Here is an 18,763-nt window from a genome sequence, read left to right as displayed (position 1 = left end):
AGAAACATGCATTCAATGGATGGACACACAAGTCAGAGGGAGACAGTGAAAAACAACAATGCCGGGTTGCACATAACGGTACAACAACGATTTTAAGCACTACGTTTTTAAGTATTTTTAAGAGAAAATAATGTGACTTACAGCTGTAACGAGTTTAATGGCACACAGCTGCAGCTCACTGACATTTTCCACAAAGAAAGGAGTGATTCCCATAGAAGAAACCTGGATAGAAAAAGAACAACATAAATCATCAACTGGTTAACGCTGAAACTTTTGTCTTGATTAACAGATGACTTCAGTTAACATTGTTTTTACCTGGAGGATGGTGGTGTCTGTAAGCAGCTGGATTTCGAGGAGCTCAGAGATGTTGCTGACAATGTCGCACACTTTGTTGTACAACATGACAATCACTCTCTGCTTGTGTGTGGAGCACTTTGCCCGCTTTGCCTTGGAGCTCAACAGGCCACCTAGATGGACAAGAGTAACTGCATTAAATACTGAATTTGATAATAAACAATGATTTACATAACAAGTTTTACTAGTTATTGAAAAAAAACTGTCTCTAAAATGTAGCACTGTGTTGACATAACTTCTCAGATATTGAGGTTACACTTAGTTTATGTATATAGCACATTTCAAACAAAAAGGCAATTCAAAGTGCTTTATATAGGCATAACACATCATAATTAAAAATTAAACAAAAAGACAATTAATAAAAGAGATTTATAAGAAGAAGAAAAAAATTACATTTCTCTCCAATCCCATCAGATCAAATGAAATAAAGCTCCCTCTCAACCCTCACCTCCATGAGGGTCCACCCTGTAGACCGGGTCGTATTGGGGGTACAGTGTGTTCTGCAGATGGAACTTGGTGTATTGTAGCACCCGCTCTATGACGTCTTCTATGTAGACCGCTTTGGGCATGTGCGCTGAGGTCATGATGTTTAGAGCTGTGAGACACGCGTCTGCTGACTTTGTGACTCTCTCCATTATCAGGTCCCGCCAGAGTTTTTCCTCATCTTCAGCATCATTGTCCTGAGGTCACATGGAAATCATTGAAATAAACTACTGTTCTGAGGCCGAAGATCTATATTCAGTCTAGCCGAGAAAAAGCATTTGAAGCATTTTAACAATTTTGAACTTTTGCTACCAGTGGGTATCTTTTGTAATCTCCAACATCATGTTCACAGTATGTCACACATTGCTGATGTCAAGTCAATTATACTACAAACAATATTCAACACAGAAATATGGAGGAAGGAGGCTCACATGGGTCATCATGGTGGAGAGCTTGGACCCATCCAGGATATTCTTCTCCAGTATGTTCAGCAGCTTCACCAGCTTCTCTGTTGGGATCTATAACAACACAGACTGTTATTTAGACCTACATCTGAAACAGCACCACATATACGCAACAGTGGAATCTCTTTCTTTATATTCACATATTATAATATGCAGTACCCTGCCGGAGATGCCCATGGCTTTAATCTTGGCGGACTCGCTGCCCAGCTCATTCAACTGGTGTTTCCCGAGCAGAAATTCTTGAGGTATCTCATCATCATCTGCCTCTGCTGGAGAACACAAAATCACAACTACAGTTACCAACGAGCTGTTTTATGACGTCCACAACCACTCAAGTTGCAGTTTACATCCAAGTCTGTCCAAAATGTCATAATTGTATCAGTTAAGACAATTATTTAAAATAGTCATAATTAGTAGGGATGCACGATATTGGTTTTGAAACCGATACCGATAACTTCCTGCTTTATCTGAATGTCTTTCATTTTTGTAAAGCACCTTGAATTGCCTGGTGCTGAAAGGTGCTATATAAATAAACTTGCCTTGCCTTGCTTCTCAAGACCGATACCGATAAAAAAAAAAGATGTACGCCACTAATTATTTTAACGCCATTAACGCATGTGTATTTTTTTTTCCTTGGCCGCCCCGTAGTTTCAGAGCGCATCGAGTTTAAAATACCATCTACAAGCTGATGCTGACAGCCCCGCTCCTGCCTAGGGTTGGGTATCGTTTGAATTTCCACGATTCTGATTCCGATTCCCATTCTACTTTTCGATTTTTGATTCTTAACGGTTCTCAATTCCGATTCTTTGAGGGGCAGGGTAAAAAAATGATTAAGTTCTTGTTGAGAAAAACAAGCATAGCCTATCTGCCTTCTCAGGCATACCAGGAATAAATGTTTGAACATTTTAAAGCAAAATGCTTCAATCTGGTGCACTTTAAGCAGAATTACTAGAGACTAGATCTAGGGGGTACATAAACACCCATATGAAAAAGATCAGTTTACATTTGAATAATTAAATAAGTATGTGAGCATAACCAATAACCTACCATAGCCAATAACAAATACATGTAACGTATTTTATGTTTGTTGTTCCTTCATATCTTATTTTACTATTTTATTTATGCATATTTTTTTATCTCTCCAGTTTAAAACGATATGTCTGGTTTACTGTCCTATAGTATACATTGGAATGATTTCAAACCTGTTTAAGTCCTTTACCTCACTGAGCTGTAGTTATCAGCCTCAGTCTGACTGGAGAGGACTCTCCTCCACATCATTGTAGAAACATCTTCTTCTTCCGTTAGAGCAGCTAGCACCAGATGCTAATAACAACAGCGCAAACCGGTCCCTTGCTCCCACGCTCACTCGCACTTTGACTGTGAGCTGCGGGTGCCAGATAAGCCAACATCCCCCATTTTCATCACTTGCAGCGCCCATCGTACAGGGCGAATGAAACGTGTAACCGGGGTGAAAAAGGGTGTTACATTTACTGAATTATGAATGTTGTTACATCAAGGCCGAAAATTAGGATGAGCACCAACGGTCAAAACATTTGTTTTCCCTCCCAGAGCTGTCAGCGCAGAGGCTCCCCAGATCTGGCGCCCTAGGCGAACATCTATAATGCCAGTGCAACGGGCCGGCCCTGGTCTCAGGTTACACTGTAGGAAGTGTAGGTACAACGCTACATTTCCCGGCGAGAAACATTTCCTCAGGCATCGAAAAGCGGAACGGAAATTCACATTTCTAAATGATGCCGTTGGAATCGAAATGTTGGAACCGGTTCCAACATTTCGATTCCATTCAGTACCCAACCCTACTCCTGCCGCCCGCTTGTGGCAGACCACACTTCCACGCTCACCGGCAGGTACCGACTGGCCATCCAGAGGACCGGGAGGGTGTGTGTATGTGTGGCCCGAGCGAGCGAGAGAGAGACCTTACGTGCATTGTTGTTGTTAGCATCTGGTGCTACCTAGCTGCGCTAACGGATATAAGGAGCTGTTTAAATGAAAACAGAGGAGCGACATTTCGCCACAACTGCGCCGAGCACTTGACTTTATGCAGGAAGCCAGACAGTGGGACATTGTACGAAAAGTCAGCACACTCACACACTCAGCACGGATAGTGCGCAACATGATTGCAGCGTCCAGGCAGCTCCGGTTCGAGCATATGCCTTGAGTTGCAAAACTGGCAAACGTCTTGCCTTTTTCAAAAGCCTCGTCGATAGGTAAAAGCTCCGGTGCCTTTGCAGCTGGCTTTGGATTTGCCGCTAGTTTAGCAGCGCAGGCGTCTTCGTACGCTTTTAACACACCATCGTAGCGATGGCGATGTTTCAGGTGACTGATCAGGTTCGAAGTATTGTAGCTCGTTGCCTTTTTCCCTCCTCGTGGAACTTCTGCATTGCATTTGTTAATACAAATAGCAAGCGAACTATCTAACTCTGAAACTTTGAAATAGTCCCATACCACCGACGACATGTTTGTTTACTGTCCTGGCTTCACGGCCGCACACCATTTACATCACAGCCAGGCATGAGTTAGGGAGCGCTGGATTTGTGAAGAACTCCCCTCTTCCTAAACCACTAATACCACAGTACTGGCAAAACGGGGGGAGCCGAGTGAAAAACAAGCGCCCCTCATCCCAATCCACCCACACCGCAGTATTTATTTCTTTTTTTTACCCAAAAAATATATTGTATATTATTGGGGCTATTAATACTTGTATCGGGCTTATCGGGATGACGTCATAATTCCTAATATCGGACCGATAATTATCGTGCATCCCTAATAATTAGCGCATTCATTTTTTGAGTTATGGCTTGTTTTGTGTGGTCACAGTGACATTGAACCATAACAATCAAAACCAATGGTTTAACCTAGATTCCAAGTGGATGTCCGTGACAAATTTACAATTCACTTTCACTACAACGGATCTAAAAAAAACTAAAAACATAGTGCCAGTGCAGAGGAATAATAAAAGAGAGGTTTCTGCAATTGGATTGACAAAGGAAAGTCAGCGCTGATATTTACCCATGGCAGTGAAATCCACATCCTCAAGATTCTCCAGTATGTTGTCAATGCTATTTAAGAACCTCTTGAATGTGGACGAGTCCATCAATTCTTCATGGGTCAGCTTGGGTTCGTATGCTTTTCGTTTCTTCTGCTTCTCCTTAATCTTCATTTTTCTGGCGACTGAGGAACAGAAATGTCATTTAGTTTATGTTGCTGTTATTGTGTGTGTGTGGGATGCTAATGAATCCCTGGACAGGTTCATTGTTTCTAGAAACTCTGTTTTCTATCTGGAAATGTGTTGCACACTGACAAGTAAAATATGTTTATATACAACATTACCCCCCAACCTAATGTGGCATTATCTTTTACTGTGGAGGCAGTTCTATGACTGTCACATACACAAGTAAAAAAAAAAACGAAATAAACATAAACATTTAATTGAAAGTCATGTGATGGAGGACTTCTACAGACCTTCACTTATGCTTGGTGGCGGTGAATGTTCGTCAGATGAGTCTCGATAGCGGCTCCCTGAGCCCCGTCGGCTGTCCCGCGACACAATTTTCCGATGTTCGCCCGAACCCCGGCGCTCCCGTTCTTCCGTATCCCAGGTCCGGTCTTTTTCTTGGCGCTGGCGCTTCCTTGCAGCTGTGGAGAACAGGGAAACAACATTCAGGCCTGAAATTATAAATAAAACCAAAGTAACACAAACCCTTTACAGTTCATTTGTGTTTAGAAATGTTCACACATATTAATATCAATATCAATAGGCTTTAACTGTTGGCTCAATAGGTTATCCCATTTTAAGAATATTCCTCAAATGCTTAAACCTTGCAAAGACTTTAAGCAACAACTGATGAGAAATACATATTTGGACTTACACTCTCCATTTGCGTCAAAGTCGTCATCTGAGCTGACCTCAGCATATTTGGGCTTGTCATTTACAGTGCTTCGTTTCCTCTTGTTCACCTTCACCCGTTCACACAGGGGCATCGTTGACTCGATCTCTGCCAGCAGCTCTGGGGGAAGATCCTTGAGAACTGATGGGTCCATGCCACCTGAAAATAAAATGTTGCGGTAATACAGGTAATGTTGCTTTAAATGTAATTGCGTGGTGAAAACATGCGTGCGAAGTCCCTCCCCTTCCGGTGGACCTCCATGGGAACATATTCCGAAAAAATTATGTATTGAAGTCAATGGAGAGAGAAAGATTATCTTTCGATCCCGTTTGAATTGTGCTACGAATTACACATATTGATGTTTGTCAATTTAAAAGATAATTTTGCAAGTCACAACATCTCTGGTCTCGCAGAACAACACACGTCACCAAGATGGCCGTCACTACTGTCTTGTCAACAAAACGATCGACTACGATCGTTTTAAGTTACTCGTGGATGGGGCTACAGAGCTACTAGAAAGACAGTCGAACCCGGTGCATTCCTCCGTCTGAATGTGGTGCACTTTTGCTAAATGTTTAGACAAATTGCTCGTGTTACCGCCCTTACATGCTAAACACTCTTGGCAACGAGCATTGTCCACCTCCAGACGCGTAACATTTAGCCACACCATGGAGCGCTTCTCTCCGCCATCCCCGTCGTGTGTTGCTGCATGTAGCAGCTGCGTGTGTGTAAACTGCCCCGCCCCCCTCGCACACAGACGGGGGAGAGAGATCTCGTCTCGATTGGAAAGATCAAAAATACACCGACCACAGACGCATTTGTTTGTCTTTTTGCATATTAGAAACGAGTTGGCGACACTAAGAATGCGAGATAATGTTTGTTTAGCAATAATACATGACCTTTCTCTTTCTCAACTCGCTACTCGGAGGGAAGTCGCTGCCACGTTACCTTTCTTTGGCAGAGCGACGCTTGCTTTACAAATAAGTAGGGATGCACGATAATTATCGGCCCGATAATTATCGGTCCGATAATTATCGGTCCGATATTAGGAATTATGACGTCATCCCGATAACAGTATTAATAGCCCCAATAATATAAAATATATTTTTTGGGTAAAAAAAAAGAAAAAATACTGCGGTGTGGGTGGATTGGGATGAGGGGCGCTTGTTTTTCACTCGGCTCCTCCCGTTTTGCCAGTACTGTGGTATTAGTGGTTTAGGAAGAGGGGAGTTCTTCACAAATCCAGCGCTCCCTAACTCATGCCTGGCTGTGACGTAAATGGTGTGCGGCCGTGAAGCCAGGACAGTAAACAAACATGTCGTCGGTGGTATGGGACTATTTCAAAGTTTTAGAGTTAGATAGTTCGCTTGCTATTTGTATTAACAAATGCAATGCAGAAGTTCCACGAGGAGGGAAAAAGGCAACGAGCTATAATACTTCCAACCTGATTAGTCACCTGAAACATCGCCATCGCTACGATGGTGTGTTAAAAGCGTACGAAGACAATAATACAATACAAAGTGTGTGTGTGTGTGTGTGTGTGTGTGTGTGTGTGTGTGTGTGTGTGTGTGTGCGTGTGTGTGTGTGTGTGCGTGCGCTGGAGCTATGTGCAACTCAAGGCATATGCTCGAACCGGAGCTGCCTGAACGCTGCAATCATGTTGCGCACTATCTGTGCTGACTTTTCGTACAATGTCCCGCTGTCTGCTTCCTGCATAAAGTCAAGTGCTCGGCGCAGTTGTGGCGAAATGTCGCTCCTCTGTTTTCATTTAAACAGCTTCTTATATCCGTTAGCGCAGCTAGGTAGCACCAGATGCTAACAACAACAATGCACGTAAGGTCTCTCTCTCTCTCGCTCGGGCCACACATACACACACCCTCCCGGTCCTTCCAATAGCCAGCCAGGGCCTGCCGGTGAGCGTGGAAGTGTGGTCTGCCACAAGCGGGCGGCAGGAGCGGGGCTGTCAGCATCAGCTTGTAGATGGTATTTTAAACTCGATGCGCTCTGAAACTACGGGGCGGCCGAGAAAAAAAAAAAATACACATGCGTTAATCGCGTTAAAATAATTAGTGGCGTACATTTTTTTTAATTATCGGTATCGGTCTTGAGAAGCAGGAAGTTATCGGTATCGGTTTCAAAAAACCAATATCGTGCATCCCTACAAATAAGGCAAATAACCTTTGAATGTGACATCACAAAAAAATATTCTTCCTCCAATTCTGGGTGGAAGTGGTATGTTTTTAGCTTTTTGCTCGGTCCCGCACTCATTTTGTTGTTTGTCTCTTATTTGTCTCTTTAACTTAATTTGAGTTTTCCCGGCACTTGACTGATTTTGTATCGCTTTGCATTCTGGGTTAACAGACTGGAAAGCGATAGGTCGCTTTTTCTGTCAATCAAGTAAACTCCTGAATTAAGTGGCAGGGAGGCCAAGGGAGGAGGGATCAAAACCTGTTTTGTCTATTTTAACGAGATGGGTCTGGCTGCAGACCGCAGCAAGGAGGCGTTTCCTATAGGGGCGTTTCCTATAGGGGCGTTTCCTAACTTTTTTTATCCAATAGCAACTTAAGGGATTCCAGCTGCTTTTATAAATCCTCGCAGAAGAAGTCATTGTTCTAGTGATGGGAATTCCGGCTCGTCTTGCTGAGCCGGATCATTTGGCTCACCAAGAAGAGCCGGCTCTTTCGGCTCCCAAAGGGCTCTTCAGTTTACCACATATTATACCTTTTAATTAAATCAAATGTAGCCCTGTTTTGACTAATGATTTATATGTGTACACATATATCACTTAAATTATTCAAGACATCCTTTGTACTAAAGTATTCAAAAGTAAAAATGACATGTTTAATATAAATTATTTGCTGTGGCCAATTGTTTTCATTGCATTTACACACCCGTGTAACTCTCTGATACCACCCAATGAATGCATTGACTTGCTTGTAGAACCACGCTACACAAAACAAATGGCAACACCTATAAAAACTATTTAAAAAAAGGGGCTACTGTATCAACCTATATAAAGTATATAAATATAGTTTTTCTCCCTGCAGGAGAGGGGAGCGTGCTTTGAGATCAACTGCTAGGCTGCAGCGGGGAGAAGAGGGGGACATAAAGAGATCTCCGTCCTCCGTGTTTTATTCTTATAGAAGTAAGAAGAGAAGTAATGGGTCAGAAACCCTCCTTTTTACGCAGCGGTCCAGACATAGACATCATAGCTACGGCGACATATATTCAGTTGCCAGTTACTTTTGGCATTAGGGCAGGGATATCTTTCAAGGTTTGACATAATGAATTGTGCTACTTTTAAAGCAAGCAACGATGTTTTCAAATCTGTAATCAAAAAGCTCCTCAAAAACACTATAGAAGCAGTTCCTGCCATTGTTACGTTAGTTCAAACAGTAACAACGGACTACTTTTCTTAGCGGATGCATGTCAATTTAAATCAATACAAAAAACTATTTTTTAAATCAATAAAATATTTTTCTAAATCCATAAAAGCATTTCAATTATTATTGGGAGTCATGTCGTTACTTTGTTGAGAATGTGGCCATGTGTAATAAGCGGGATAATGTCCACATTGCACATTGCATAATGTGCCTTCATGCCGATCTAGATCCCTCCGCAAAAACAAAACAAAAAACGGCTCGTTCGCGGGCGAGAGCCGGCTCCCGTTGTTCACTATAGGAAACGCCCCTATAGGAAACGCCTCCTTGCTGCGGTCTGCAGCCAGACTCTATTGATTTTAACGGAGCTGGATTTCTTTTCTTTTTTATGAATGACTCGCGATCTACCAGCATTGCCCCCGCGGTCGACGTACTGGGCACCTCTGATATTCTAAACACTCAAGAGTCCTTTAGCTCACCTGAGCCTCTCAGTCTGAGAGGAGAGCTCTCCTCCTCCTCCTCCTCCTCCAGAACAAACAGCTCCGTATGTCCGTTAGTGCAGCTAGCTAACCAGATGCTAACAACACGGTCCCTGCTGCTGGCACCGGTCCCTGCTGCTGGCAAAGTGAATGGGCAGAAGCGTTGAAGCGTCAACGCACACCGCCGTGTGTAGGGGCCGTTACGCGACTCTGGGATTTGTAGTCTTTCTAGTTGCGTATTTCAACAGTTTTACAACAAACTGACTTTTTTGACATGGAAATAATTTTTTACGATTGACAAACATCATATGTGTAATTCATGGCACATTTCAAACGGGATCGAAAGATAAGTTTTCTCTCTCCATTGACTAAAATACATTATTTTTCTGAAATAAGGTCCCATGGAACGGAAGTAGATGGGCGTGACTTCGCCACTCTATAGATTCTAGCTCTCACCCGTGACAGGTTTTGCTGAGGAGGTCCTGTTTTTCCCAGACTTGCTGTGTCGGATGATCCTCTGGATCTGATCGACGGAGAGCTTTTTTAGAACCACTACAGGCTTGGGCCTCTTCTCAAAGTCCTGCACCAATCCAAGCCTCTCCAGTTTAACCTTGGGCTGTACCCACATTGGACTTTCAATGGCGCCACTGCCATCCTTATCACGCTTGATCTGAAAAAATTCAAACAAACAGAAAGGAGTTAGAGAAGTGTTTGTCAAGTGTGTAGTTCAAACTTTTATAAAAATCGCACGTTAAAAAATATGAGATTTGTTTACAAAAAGGAAAATCATGTAAAATAATAACATGTAAACAATGGATCAAACCGATTAACATGATCAGTGATTTTGATTTTAGTTTCCAGTAAAGTTCTGAAAAACACTCAAGGAATAATCCACTGTTATCCTAACATTATCTCAATGTCTTCACAAAAACATTGTCAAAACTGCAGCGTCAAGGCAGCAACTGCCCCCAGCCACTAGGTGTGATGGGAAAACAGGGCGATGTCTTCTGTGGATGTCTACACTGTCAACCTTTTCACAGCGTCTGTCTTTATCAAATAAATGCAATATGCACTTATTCCTAACTGGCTTAAATTACACAAACAAACAGCCTCTGCTAAAAGGCTTGGCAAACTCAAAACACAGTTTTATGTTGCTAACCCTACCAATGACTGACATACATTCATCGTAACATTGCTCTGCTGAGAACAATAGAGTGGCGCTCTATAAAGACAATCAAAAATGTAAATAAGTAACTTTAACTAAAAACTTGATTAGCAGCCAGATTTTAGGCAGACATGCAATTCTTTGCTGGTATGCAGCATGGGTGATAAGTTACCAATTTGACTAAAACATTAAACGGCAGGTTATCTTGTATTTATGGGAGCAAAATATGGCTACCATATAGTGGCTGCTCAGGCACATGTGGTTGTTTTTTGTTTGTTTTAACTGATCCTTTCAGTAAAGCAAAATAAGCTTTAGTTTGCAATAGATGTAAAATGTGCTAGCTCTTCGGTAAGAAAACACTAAATCTGCCAAGTTTAAATATTTACTTAGCACACTTTACTGTGGTGGGGTCAAGTTACTCAACATGGTATATGGCTGGGGGTTGCATCTCTTAACACTGCGTTGACAATAAATATAAGGAAGGATGAAACAAATAGAAGCTTTACAAGACAAATCTTCCCAGTCCAAATTATTGGGCTTCACAGTACTAACAGTGAGAGCTTTGAGTCGACATTCACCCTCAAGAAATGTCTGAGAAACAGCAGTGGAGCATTTCTTTGAAGTACTTGCTTTTGTTTACACACAGGACTTAAAACTTCAATTCATAACAAAATATTCTACTTTAAGCAGATGGTTAGGTTTGTGTCAATGTGTTGACATCATTTTACCCCAGGAATAAACAAAAGTCTTGCACATGAAAAAACATAAACATGTAAAAAAACAGCGAGCAGTGGTGTGATTTGGTTTTGTGAGATTGCAGGCAGTGAAAGTTGAATGATTGGTAGGTGGGTAGACATTTGGTTTGGGTCGGCCCAGATCACCTTAGGGATCTGGAAGTTCTTCAGAGCGCCACTATGCCCTCCCAGTAGCTGAGCAGGGAATGAATCTGGCAGTTTAGCACCAGAGGCGGATGAGTCCGGGTTGGAACCATCTTGCCTGTTGCCGCTTCGACCAGGCTCTCCAGTAGAAGAAGCTCGGTACCTATCTCGGTCACTTCGGCACCGAGGGTCAGGTGAGCGTCGGTCACGACCACCAGTCTCGCTCCGATGCCTCCTATCTCTGTCAGACTCTCTGTCCCTGTCTCGACCGAGTGCCCCTCGGTTTGATGACTTTGGCATATCTCCCCGTCTCTCAGAGGACTTCTCATCGAGTCTGTGTTTTGATGAATCCCGACCATCTCTCCTGCTGTCGTGTTTATCGACCCTGTTCTTTATTACTTCCGGTCTTCCATCTGGTTTCAACCGTAAAGCCGTGTCAGAACCCTCCACTGCTGCCGGCCCACTAGCTGGTTCTTCAGGCCAGCGTTGGGCCTCTAGGGCTGGAATAGGGGCAGCTGGACAGGGGTCGAGCTGCCCATCAGCTCGGCCTGCCTGCTGTAGCTCGATGCTCACCATGAGGGGCGGTCGGCTGGCACCGTTCCCAGCTGCAGTGGCCTCTTGTGGGGTCAGTTTGCCAGCATTGCCCCCTCCTGTTGATCCACTGCCCGGGGCTCCCGTTGGTCCTCCTGGTCCCCCAGCACCTGGCTCCAGGGGAAAAGAGTCCTGTTTCCTCTTCTTCAGTGGCTTGTCTATAATGAGAAAGAAATGTAATGTTTACTTTTTTGTAAAACTTCTATAGTTATAAACTTACAACTATGTTTTCAGGCTTGTATCCATGTACTCATAACCATAGGTATTGTACACACCTTTATCTTGCACCTCCTTGGAACACTTCTCACTAGCCGCTTCTCGTTCTATCCTTTCAATTTCAGCGAGGGCATCCAGCTCTGCCTCGTCGTACGGTGAACTGGGAGGCTGGAGACCACTGGCACCACCCGCATGATGCAACCGAGCTCCAAGATTCTGCTGGAGCACAGGCACCTGCTGAAAGCCCAGTTCTGCCTCCATATTGTCAGAGTTCTCGTCCATTCCTGGCAGAACATCACCTGAGATATTAACAAGAGCACATTTACATGGTTGAGTTTCAAAGGGCTAATAGTTTTCACTAGTCCAAAAGTTTTGACTGAGGGTTTTTTTCTTCTTCTTAAAGAAGTGCATGCAGCATACCTCTTTATAGTACTTCTAATTGATTAAAAAGCTGTGAAAGTGATTTAAGTTTGTAAACTGGAGATGTAGGAAACTGCATAACAGAAACATGGGAATCGAGCTAGGATTGAGCTAATCACAAATCTTCCTTACCTGCTGAATCGGACTCATTTGACTTGACCCTGGACAGCTTGAGGGTAAGTTTTGTAGAGTCGTTGTTTGGAGAGCTTACAATGTCGTACATATCTTTCTCCTCTTTCACTGCTGGGCCTTTCTTCCTTTGCTGGAGCAGCTGTTTCTGGTCAAGTCCTCCCTCTCTTGGTGAGGCATAGGGAGGTGGTGACTGTAGAATCAGTGGAGGACGAGAACCTGCTGAGAGGAGGCAACACCAAAAAGAGAAGAAAGTTATCCTCCAAAGGCATGCAAAAGAAAACGAACAAAACCAAACACAGAAGTGACAGTGCACTCGAATAAATAATAAAAATCATTTTGGCATTGTATCAGTTTGAGGGATTATGGCCGCAAATCATTCTGTTTCAGTGTAATTATGAGTTTTACAGAGCCAGAGACGGCTGTTTCCTAAATAAAAAAGGTAGGCTCTGTAGCGTCTTCTTTCCTCCTCCAGTGTGCTTACGTTTTGGCGTCCCTTCACTCCCTGCTGGGGAGCAGCCAGACTGTGGAGACCTCAGAGAGAAAGAAGGATTCCTCATGGCCGAGTCACCCTCCTGGACAACAGACAAGAGAGATGTAAGCTACCAGGTATCAGCTTTACACTTGCCTATCAACCGAAAGCATTCTCTGAAAATATCTTAAAGCCCTTTTGCCTAATTGTTGCCAATAAAGCTTGTCTTGTGAGGGGGAAGTGACTACAGTGTGCAGGGTCATTATATTTACACAACAATTGGGGCGAATAAAATATTTTTAAATCTGGCAAAGATGCTGACAAATCAGAACTATAATGTCAATGTAATTGAATACCTAGCACTGTGCATATCATTAAGCTTACATTTATAAAAATGTTCTCCCTTAAAAAAACCTAGGGAGATTCCACCTCATAACCACCGTCAATTTCAAAAGAATCTTCTGAACTCATTTAAGATAAAGTTATTACAACCTAAAAATAATTAAAGACACACAAATGTAACTGGACCTGTTTTTGCTTAGTTAACACAACCAGCCTAAATATCTGTGCCGTCGATTGCGCCACAGATATTTAATCTTTAGAGCAGTGTTTTCAATGTTTTTCCCAATCGGAATGCTCACTAATGCCCGTTTGCTACCTGAGCAGTGATAGTGCAGCGACATAGAATAAATACATTCGATTTTTGGCTCACAATAGAGTTGGTTGGGTTATCTTAACTTAAAAATTATTCATTCTAGTCTTTGTAAGTCATACCTCATTGGCCAGTACAATGTTCATATAGTCCTCAGGGCCATGTCTGTCTGAGTGGTGGTTGGCAGCGTTCCCCATCTGCCCCGCTACTTTGCCCTCAAGGATATTTCTTATGCCACCTGGAACCATGGGACTGGCCACAGACACTGTCAGATAGAAGACAAAAGAAAAGGTTTTTTAACATTTAAATAAATGATCCATAATGGGGTAATCATCACATTGATGAACACCCATACAAAAAAATCATCTCTAAAATAAGACAGGGATAAGTCAAACACTTAATGACAATAAAAGGATAAAGGATTTTATTAGACCTAATTTGGGATAAATGTGGCCTCAGCTCTTTTAGTATTCACATTAATAGGCCCATTAAAATCACTAAACAGAAAAGATAATTACACTGAATACTGGTTGTATACGTAGTACAATTATTTGTCTGTTAACTACAAGCTTATTTTGCCTCCAAGCTGCTGACTTTTGTGTGAAACAGACGGTGGGAAATGACTTAATAGTTCAAACAGACCGGTTCCACCTGTCATTGGTCTGATATTTTACCAGTCAACTGGGAATATGTAATCAATGAACCAGAGAAGGCACTTCAACATCAACATTTTAACGAATTTCCTTTCATTGGAGGAGCAAGTAGTGTTAAGAGGGCATGAATTTCCGAGGCCAAAACTATTCTGAAGAATTAAGTTCATATATAAATATAACCGCAGCATATCAATTATTTGCTTGCCTCACTGCAATAACTTTTTTCCACATTTGCCAACTTATCCAACATGACTACATGGTAATAAGCCACAATGAGCTTAAATCCTGCAGCACATAATGAAATGGCCATACTGACCTCGTATCATATATAACATTACATTAATAGTACATTGCTTTGTTACACTATATTTGTGAGTTAGGCTCAAAACAAAAAAAGGTCCTATTTTCATACAACATTCAGGAAATCCCTGGCCTACCATCTGAACCAAATGCAGTTGGAAATAAAACAAACTAAAAACAACAACAGGCAACATCTGTGAGGCAACTGAAGGAAGTGTATTCAACAGTGGCTCAACAGAAAGACACACAATTGTTTATACCAAACCAAAGTTGCTAATCACATACTACAAACAATACACAAGCAAGTGCATTTAGAAAAACAAAGATAGGTACTTTGTTTTATAATTTGGCCATCTGACAGACTTAAATCTTGACCTTTGGAGGTCAACGTAAACCCTTTAGGCAACATAAAACACATCTTCTTACCTTGTTGTATCTGCTGGTGTTGATTATAGCTGGGAGGTTGGTGGGGAAACTGCTGTATGTACCCGGGGGCCGGGCTCTGAGGAGTATAGGGGCTGGGTACTGGACTGTTCTGGCCCAGGTACCGACTACTGGAACCGGTCGGGGGCGCCACAAACCGACTGGACAAAGTGGAAGAGAACAAGGAGAAAGCAAGTGAGCAAGAAAGCAGAATGAAGGTGCATGCCGAATCATGAAAGAAAAATATGGGAAAGAACTGAATCACTTGGGTCTGTCAAAGAGTCCCGCGTACCTTGGTGGATTGGGAGACATGGCTGCTGGCTGGAAGTTTGCAGACTGGGCAGGGCTATGCAAGGAATTTTGGGTGATCTTGTATGGTGGTACCATTGGCTGCTGCATAACATCTGTTCAGAGAGGAAAATACAGTACATGGTTTATAAATATCAACATGAGCCTGGTCTTTATGATGGTATGCTTTCCTTTCATAATGCAACAGGTATTTATCTTCATACTTTTCTCCCTGAAGATGCCAGGGTTCCTGGCCAGCATGGTCTGCAGCAGCAGTGGTGCATCTCCCTCTGGCTCATCGCTGCCCAGGTTGTCCTTCAGCTCTCTGAAAACATACGTGAAAAAGTTCAGTCATATCATAAAGTTATGAGAGTAAAACAAGTTGGGATCATAATTCAAAGTAATAGATACAGATAGTGTTAATTTCGTCAGCTATTTTTTAATTTAGTTTTAGTCTTAGTCCTGTGTTAAATTTCCTTTTTAGTTTTAGTCATATTTAGTCACCTTCATCCTGTTTTTATTTAGTCAAGTTTTAGTCGACTAAAAGTCTGAGCATTTTAGTCTTATTTTAGTCAAAGAAAACTAATTATTTTAGTCTACTTTTTGTCTTTTTTAGTCATCAGATTATATAGAACATTTCAGTCAAACTAGTCTAGCCAAAACCAATAATTTGTCATTTTAGTATATAAATAAATAGGATCATATCTTGTCCTTATTTGATGAAAAACACAGGTTGAATGATTAAGAAAGCAGCTTTGCAGAGAGTATCTGGTCAGGTTTGTGGTGTTTTTACCTGTGTTATGGCCACATTGCTTCCCTTCTGATAAAACAATGCATTCGCTTTTTTTCTCCGCCTCATTGTAGCAAAAATGGGCCCAAATATCACATAGTTTCTATCTCCCAAGCAGTGGTGGCTTTAGACTTTTTCGTTGTCAGTCATTTTGACGGACAGGATCGTAACATTTCCGTCATAATCCATTATTACCCGTCGACTGCACAATTTATCAATCACTCGCGCTGACGGGGGGGTATTCGGTTAACGCGACCACTGCTCCTAAGCCATGTTGTTGCCATTTTATTTTCTGTTAAATAAGGTTAGTTAGACCATGAGTTAGACCCGAGTCTTCCTGACAGTTCATATTTTGCCGCTGCCCGGTGTAATTCAAATCTACCGCCACGCGCCCCACAGACACACAGCTGCTGCCCTGCCGCAGCACCGGAAGTGGAACTGCTGGGAGAAAAACTGACTATCAGAGATATAACGTTATCTTAAGGGCCGGGACTTTAACGCGTTAATTAATTACACAAAAATTAACGCATTTTAATCGCACTTATTTTTGCACAGCGGAACGTTTCTCACTGGATGAGTTTCAGGCGTACCGATTATACTGGAGCACCAACTAACGTTCATGACTTCAGCATGGGACTTCAAACAACAACAAACCACGGTGAACAATAGTCAAACATGAACGAACAAGCTGATGAGACCGCTTTGGTCGGCCCCGTGGATGGGAAATTTTGTTTTAAAAAACGGACGGATGGAAGCGTCGATAAGAGCACGGTTGTGTGCAAATTATGCAAAAATGAATTTGCATATCACCGCAGCACATCAAGCCTAAAGTATCACCTAAATGCAAAGCATGTAGCAGCTAGCGTGGACGTTAGCCCGACTCCGAGTGCAAGGAACCACACCCTGACCCAACCCACACTCAACCAGATGACTGGTTTCAGGGCCAGGATAAGTAAGTCCACGTCTGAGAAAATAACCAACTCCCTGGCTCACTGGATTGCACTCGACTGTAGACCACTTGGAGTAAAATCCATGTGAAAATTGCTTCTCACTGTTCTCAGGTCAAATATGTATATTTGATTAAAAATGCGATTAATTTCGATTAATTAATTACAAAGGCTCTAATTAATTAAATTAATTGTTTTAATCGAGTCCCGGCTCTAGTTATCTTTGATAATATTTCGTCTCCTCATTTTTCGTCAACGAAAGTAAAGAGAGATTTTGGCATAGTTTTTATTTAGTAAACTACATTTTTGTCTCGTCACTTTTCGTCAACGATATTGCATGATGATTTCGTTACAGTTATTGTTTACTGCCGTCGGTGTGTCTCGTCATCGTCTCGTTTTCGTCATGGGAAAAAAGGTCTTTGACGAACATATTTCGTCATAGTTTTAGTCAACGAAATTAACACTAGATACAGACAATGATGAACTATGTTTAAAATCTAAAATATGTATGAATGCAAATATTTACTAGAAAAATATATAAATAAAGCAACAATGTTGTCATATTTACACAGGTTTCCTTATAAACTCACATGTACTCTGTGGAGACCTGGTTGAGGCCATGGGCTAGCTGGGAGGCCAGGTTCTCGTCCCGACAGCCCAGTAGGCAGGTAACTTCCTCCGCGATCCTCCCATTGTATAGCAGGCTTTTAGTGGTAGTGGCCGGGAGAGGGGAAGGGAGGGGCAGCTGGTTCAACACTGACGCGAGAAGAGAGATGATGGACAGGACAGAGGTTGGGAGATAAAAGGGTGACAGGGTGAGATAAAAGGCATAAGCAATATAGAAAACATGGTTATAGAAAGGTAGAGAAGAGAAGAAGCAAGACTATGCAAGAGAAATATGCTACTCAGGTTATCATAATTGCAAATTTAAAATATGTTCAATATTTAACTTTGGCATTTGAAATTGGAAGCAGAGATACAACCTAATGTGTGATAGTGTATTTGGAGCACGGCTGTGTGTCACTCACAGTCTGTGAGGCTAGCGATCCCAGCGAGAGTGGTGATGGGAACATGAGGCATATCCCCATTCATGCTGAAGGTGGGGGTGGGGGGGTGTGCTGATACACAGGTAGATCAGGGGGCCGATGGACGACTCCCGTCCTCACATCTCCTGACTCCTAAGAGAGGAAGGTTAGTCAGGGAGAGAGAAAGAAGAAAAACAGCATGAGTGATAGACATGAGAAGGAATAACAAAAATGAAAACAACTAGTGTGGGTAAAAATTAACAACTGCAACCAAAATAATGTACCAATAGTATTAAAACAGATATATTGGGATCAAATGCAGTAAATGAATTAATATTTGCTGTATACATTTATATGTCTGCCCCAATGCTGAGATGATGTTTTGTGAGGGAAAGGTGCCGGCTGCATCATCTGTAGACCGCCATGGATTTCATAATTTTACTGTTATATCTTGTATATGATAATGTAAATAAGGTACTGCTTAGATCCCAGGATCAGGAATGTAATGCCAGTACAATGAGTGCAGGTTAAGTGTGTTGATCAATAAATGTTCAACAAATACAGAAGCACTGACAGATCAACAATATAATATTCAAGTGTTCTTACACCTTGATTGATGTTTATTATTAATAATTTAAATATGTTAGATTACATTTCAAATATCTTAGTGGCTTCCAGCAACATGGAAACAAATGTATTCTCTGTATTGAAAATACAATGTAAAACATGTGTATGACAACACTGTGTGG

The 18,763-nt window shown here is 42.1% G+C and overlaps 1 protein-coding gene across 5 annotated transcripts in view; it reads right to left on the bottom strand.

The window, feature by feature from the left end:
- Positions 1–18,763, bottom strand: part of nipbla (NIPBL cohesin loading factor a) — a 34,361-nt gene that overhangs the window by 13,074 nt on the left and 2,524 nt on the right. For 3 of the 5 annotated variants that reach the window (XM_034090485.1, XM_034090484.1, XM_034090486.1), the window contains 19 exons: positions 18,018–18,167; positions 17,580–17,745; positions 15,477–15,577; positions 15,257–15,368; positions 14,968–15,125; positions 13,711–13,853; positions 12,949–13,039; positions 12,468–12,686; positions 11,975–12,214; positions 11,112–11,857; positions 9,522–9,735; positions 5,189–5,365; positions 4,782–4,955; positions 4,329–4,490; positions 1,461–1,570; positions 1,269–1,355; positions 803–1,034; positions 316–467; positions 142–222 (listed from right to left, as the gene is read on the bottom strand). In XM_034090485.1, the coding sequence (XP_033946376.1) occupies positions 142–222; positions 316–467; positions 803–1,034; positions 1,269–1,355; positions 1,461–1,570; positions 4,329–4,490; positions 4,782–4,955; positions 5,189–5,365; positions 9,522–9,735; positions 11,112–11,857; positions 11,975–12,214; positions 12,468–12,686; positions 12,949–13,039; positions 13,711–13,853; positions 14,968–15,125; positions 15,257–15,368; positions 15,477–15,577; positions 17,580–17,745; positions 18,018–18,081 (3,429 nt within the window). In that variant the 5' untranslated portion in view covers positions 18,082–18,167. The remainder of the gene's footprint in view (positions 1–141; positions 223–315; positions 468–802; positions 1,035–1,268; positions 1,356–1,460; positions 1,571–4,328; positions 4,491–4,781; positions 4,956–5,188; positions 5,366–9,521; positions 9,736–11,111; positions 11,858–11,974; positions 12,215–12,467; positions 12,687–12,948; positions 13,040–13,710; positions 13,854–14,967; positions 15,126–15,256; positions 15,369–15,476; positions 15,578–17,579; positions 17,746–18,017; positions 18,168–18,763) is intronic. The other 2 variants (XM_034090488.1, XM_034090487.1) reach the window with 2 other exon arrangements.

This window comes from Pseudochaenichthys georgianus, chromosome 9 (genome assembly GCF_902827115.2).
Source record: "Pseudochaenichthys georgianus chromosome 9, fPseGeo1.2, whole genome shotgun sequence".
NCBI classification, from domain to species: Eukaryota; Metazoa; Chordata; class Actinopteri; order Perciformes; family Channichthyidae; genus Pseudochaenichthys; species Pseudochaenichthys georgianus.
The sequence above is the reverse complement of the archived record's forward strand: the minus strand, read 5'-3'. Positions and strand labels throughout refer to the sequence as shown.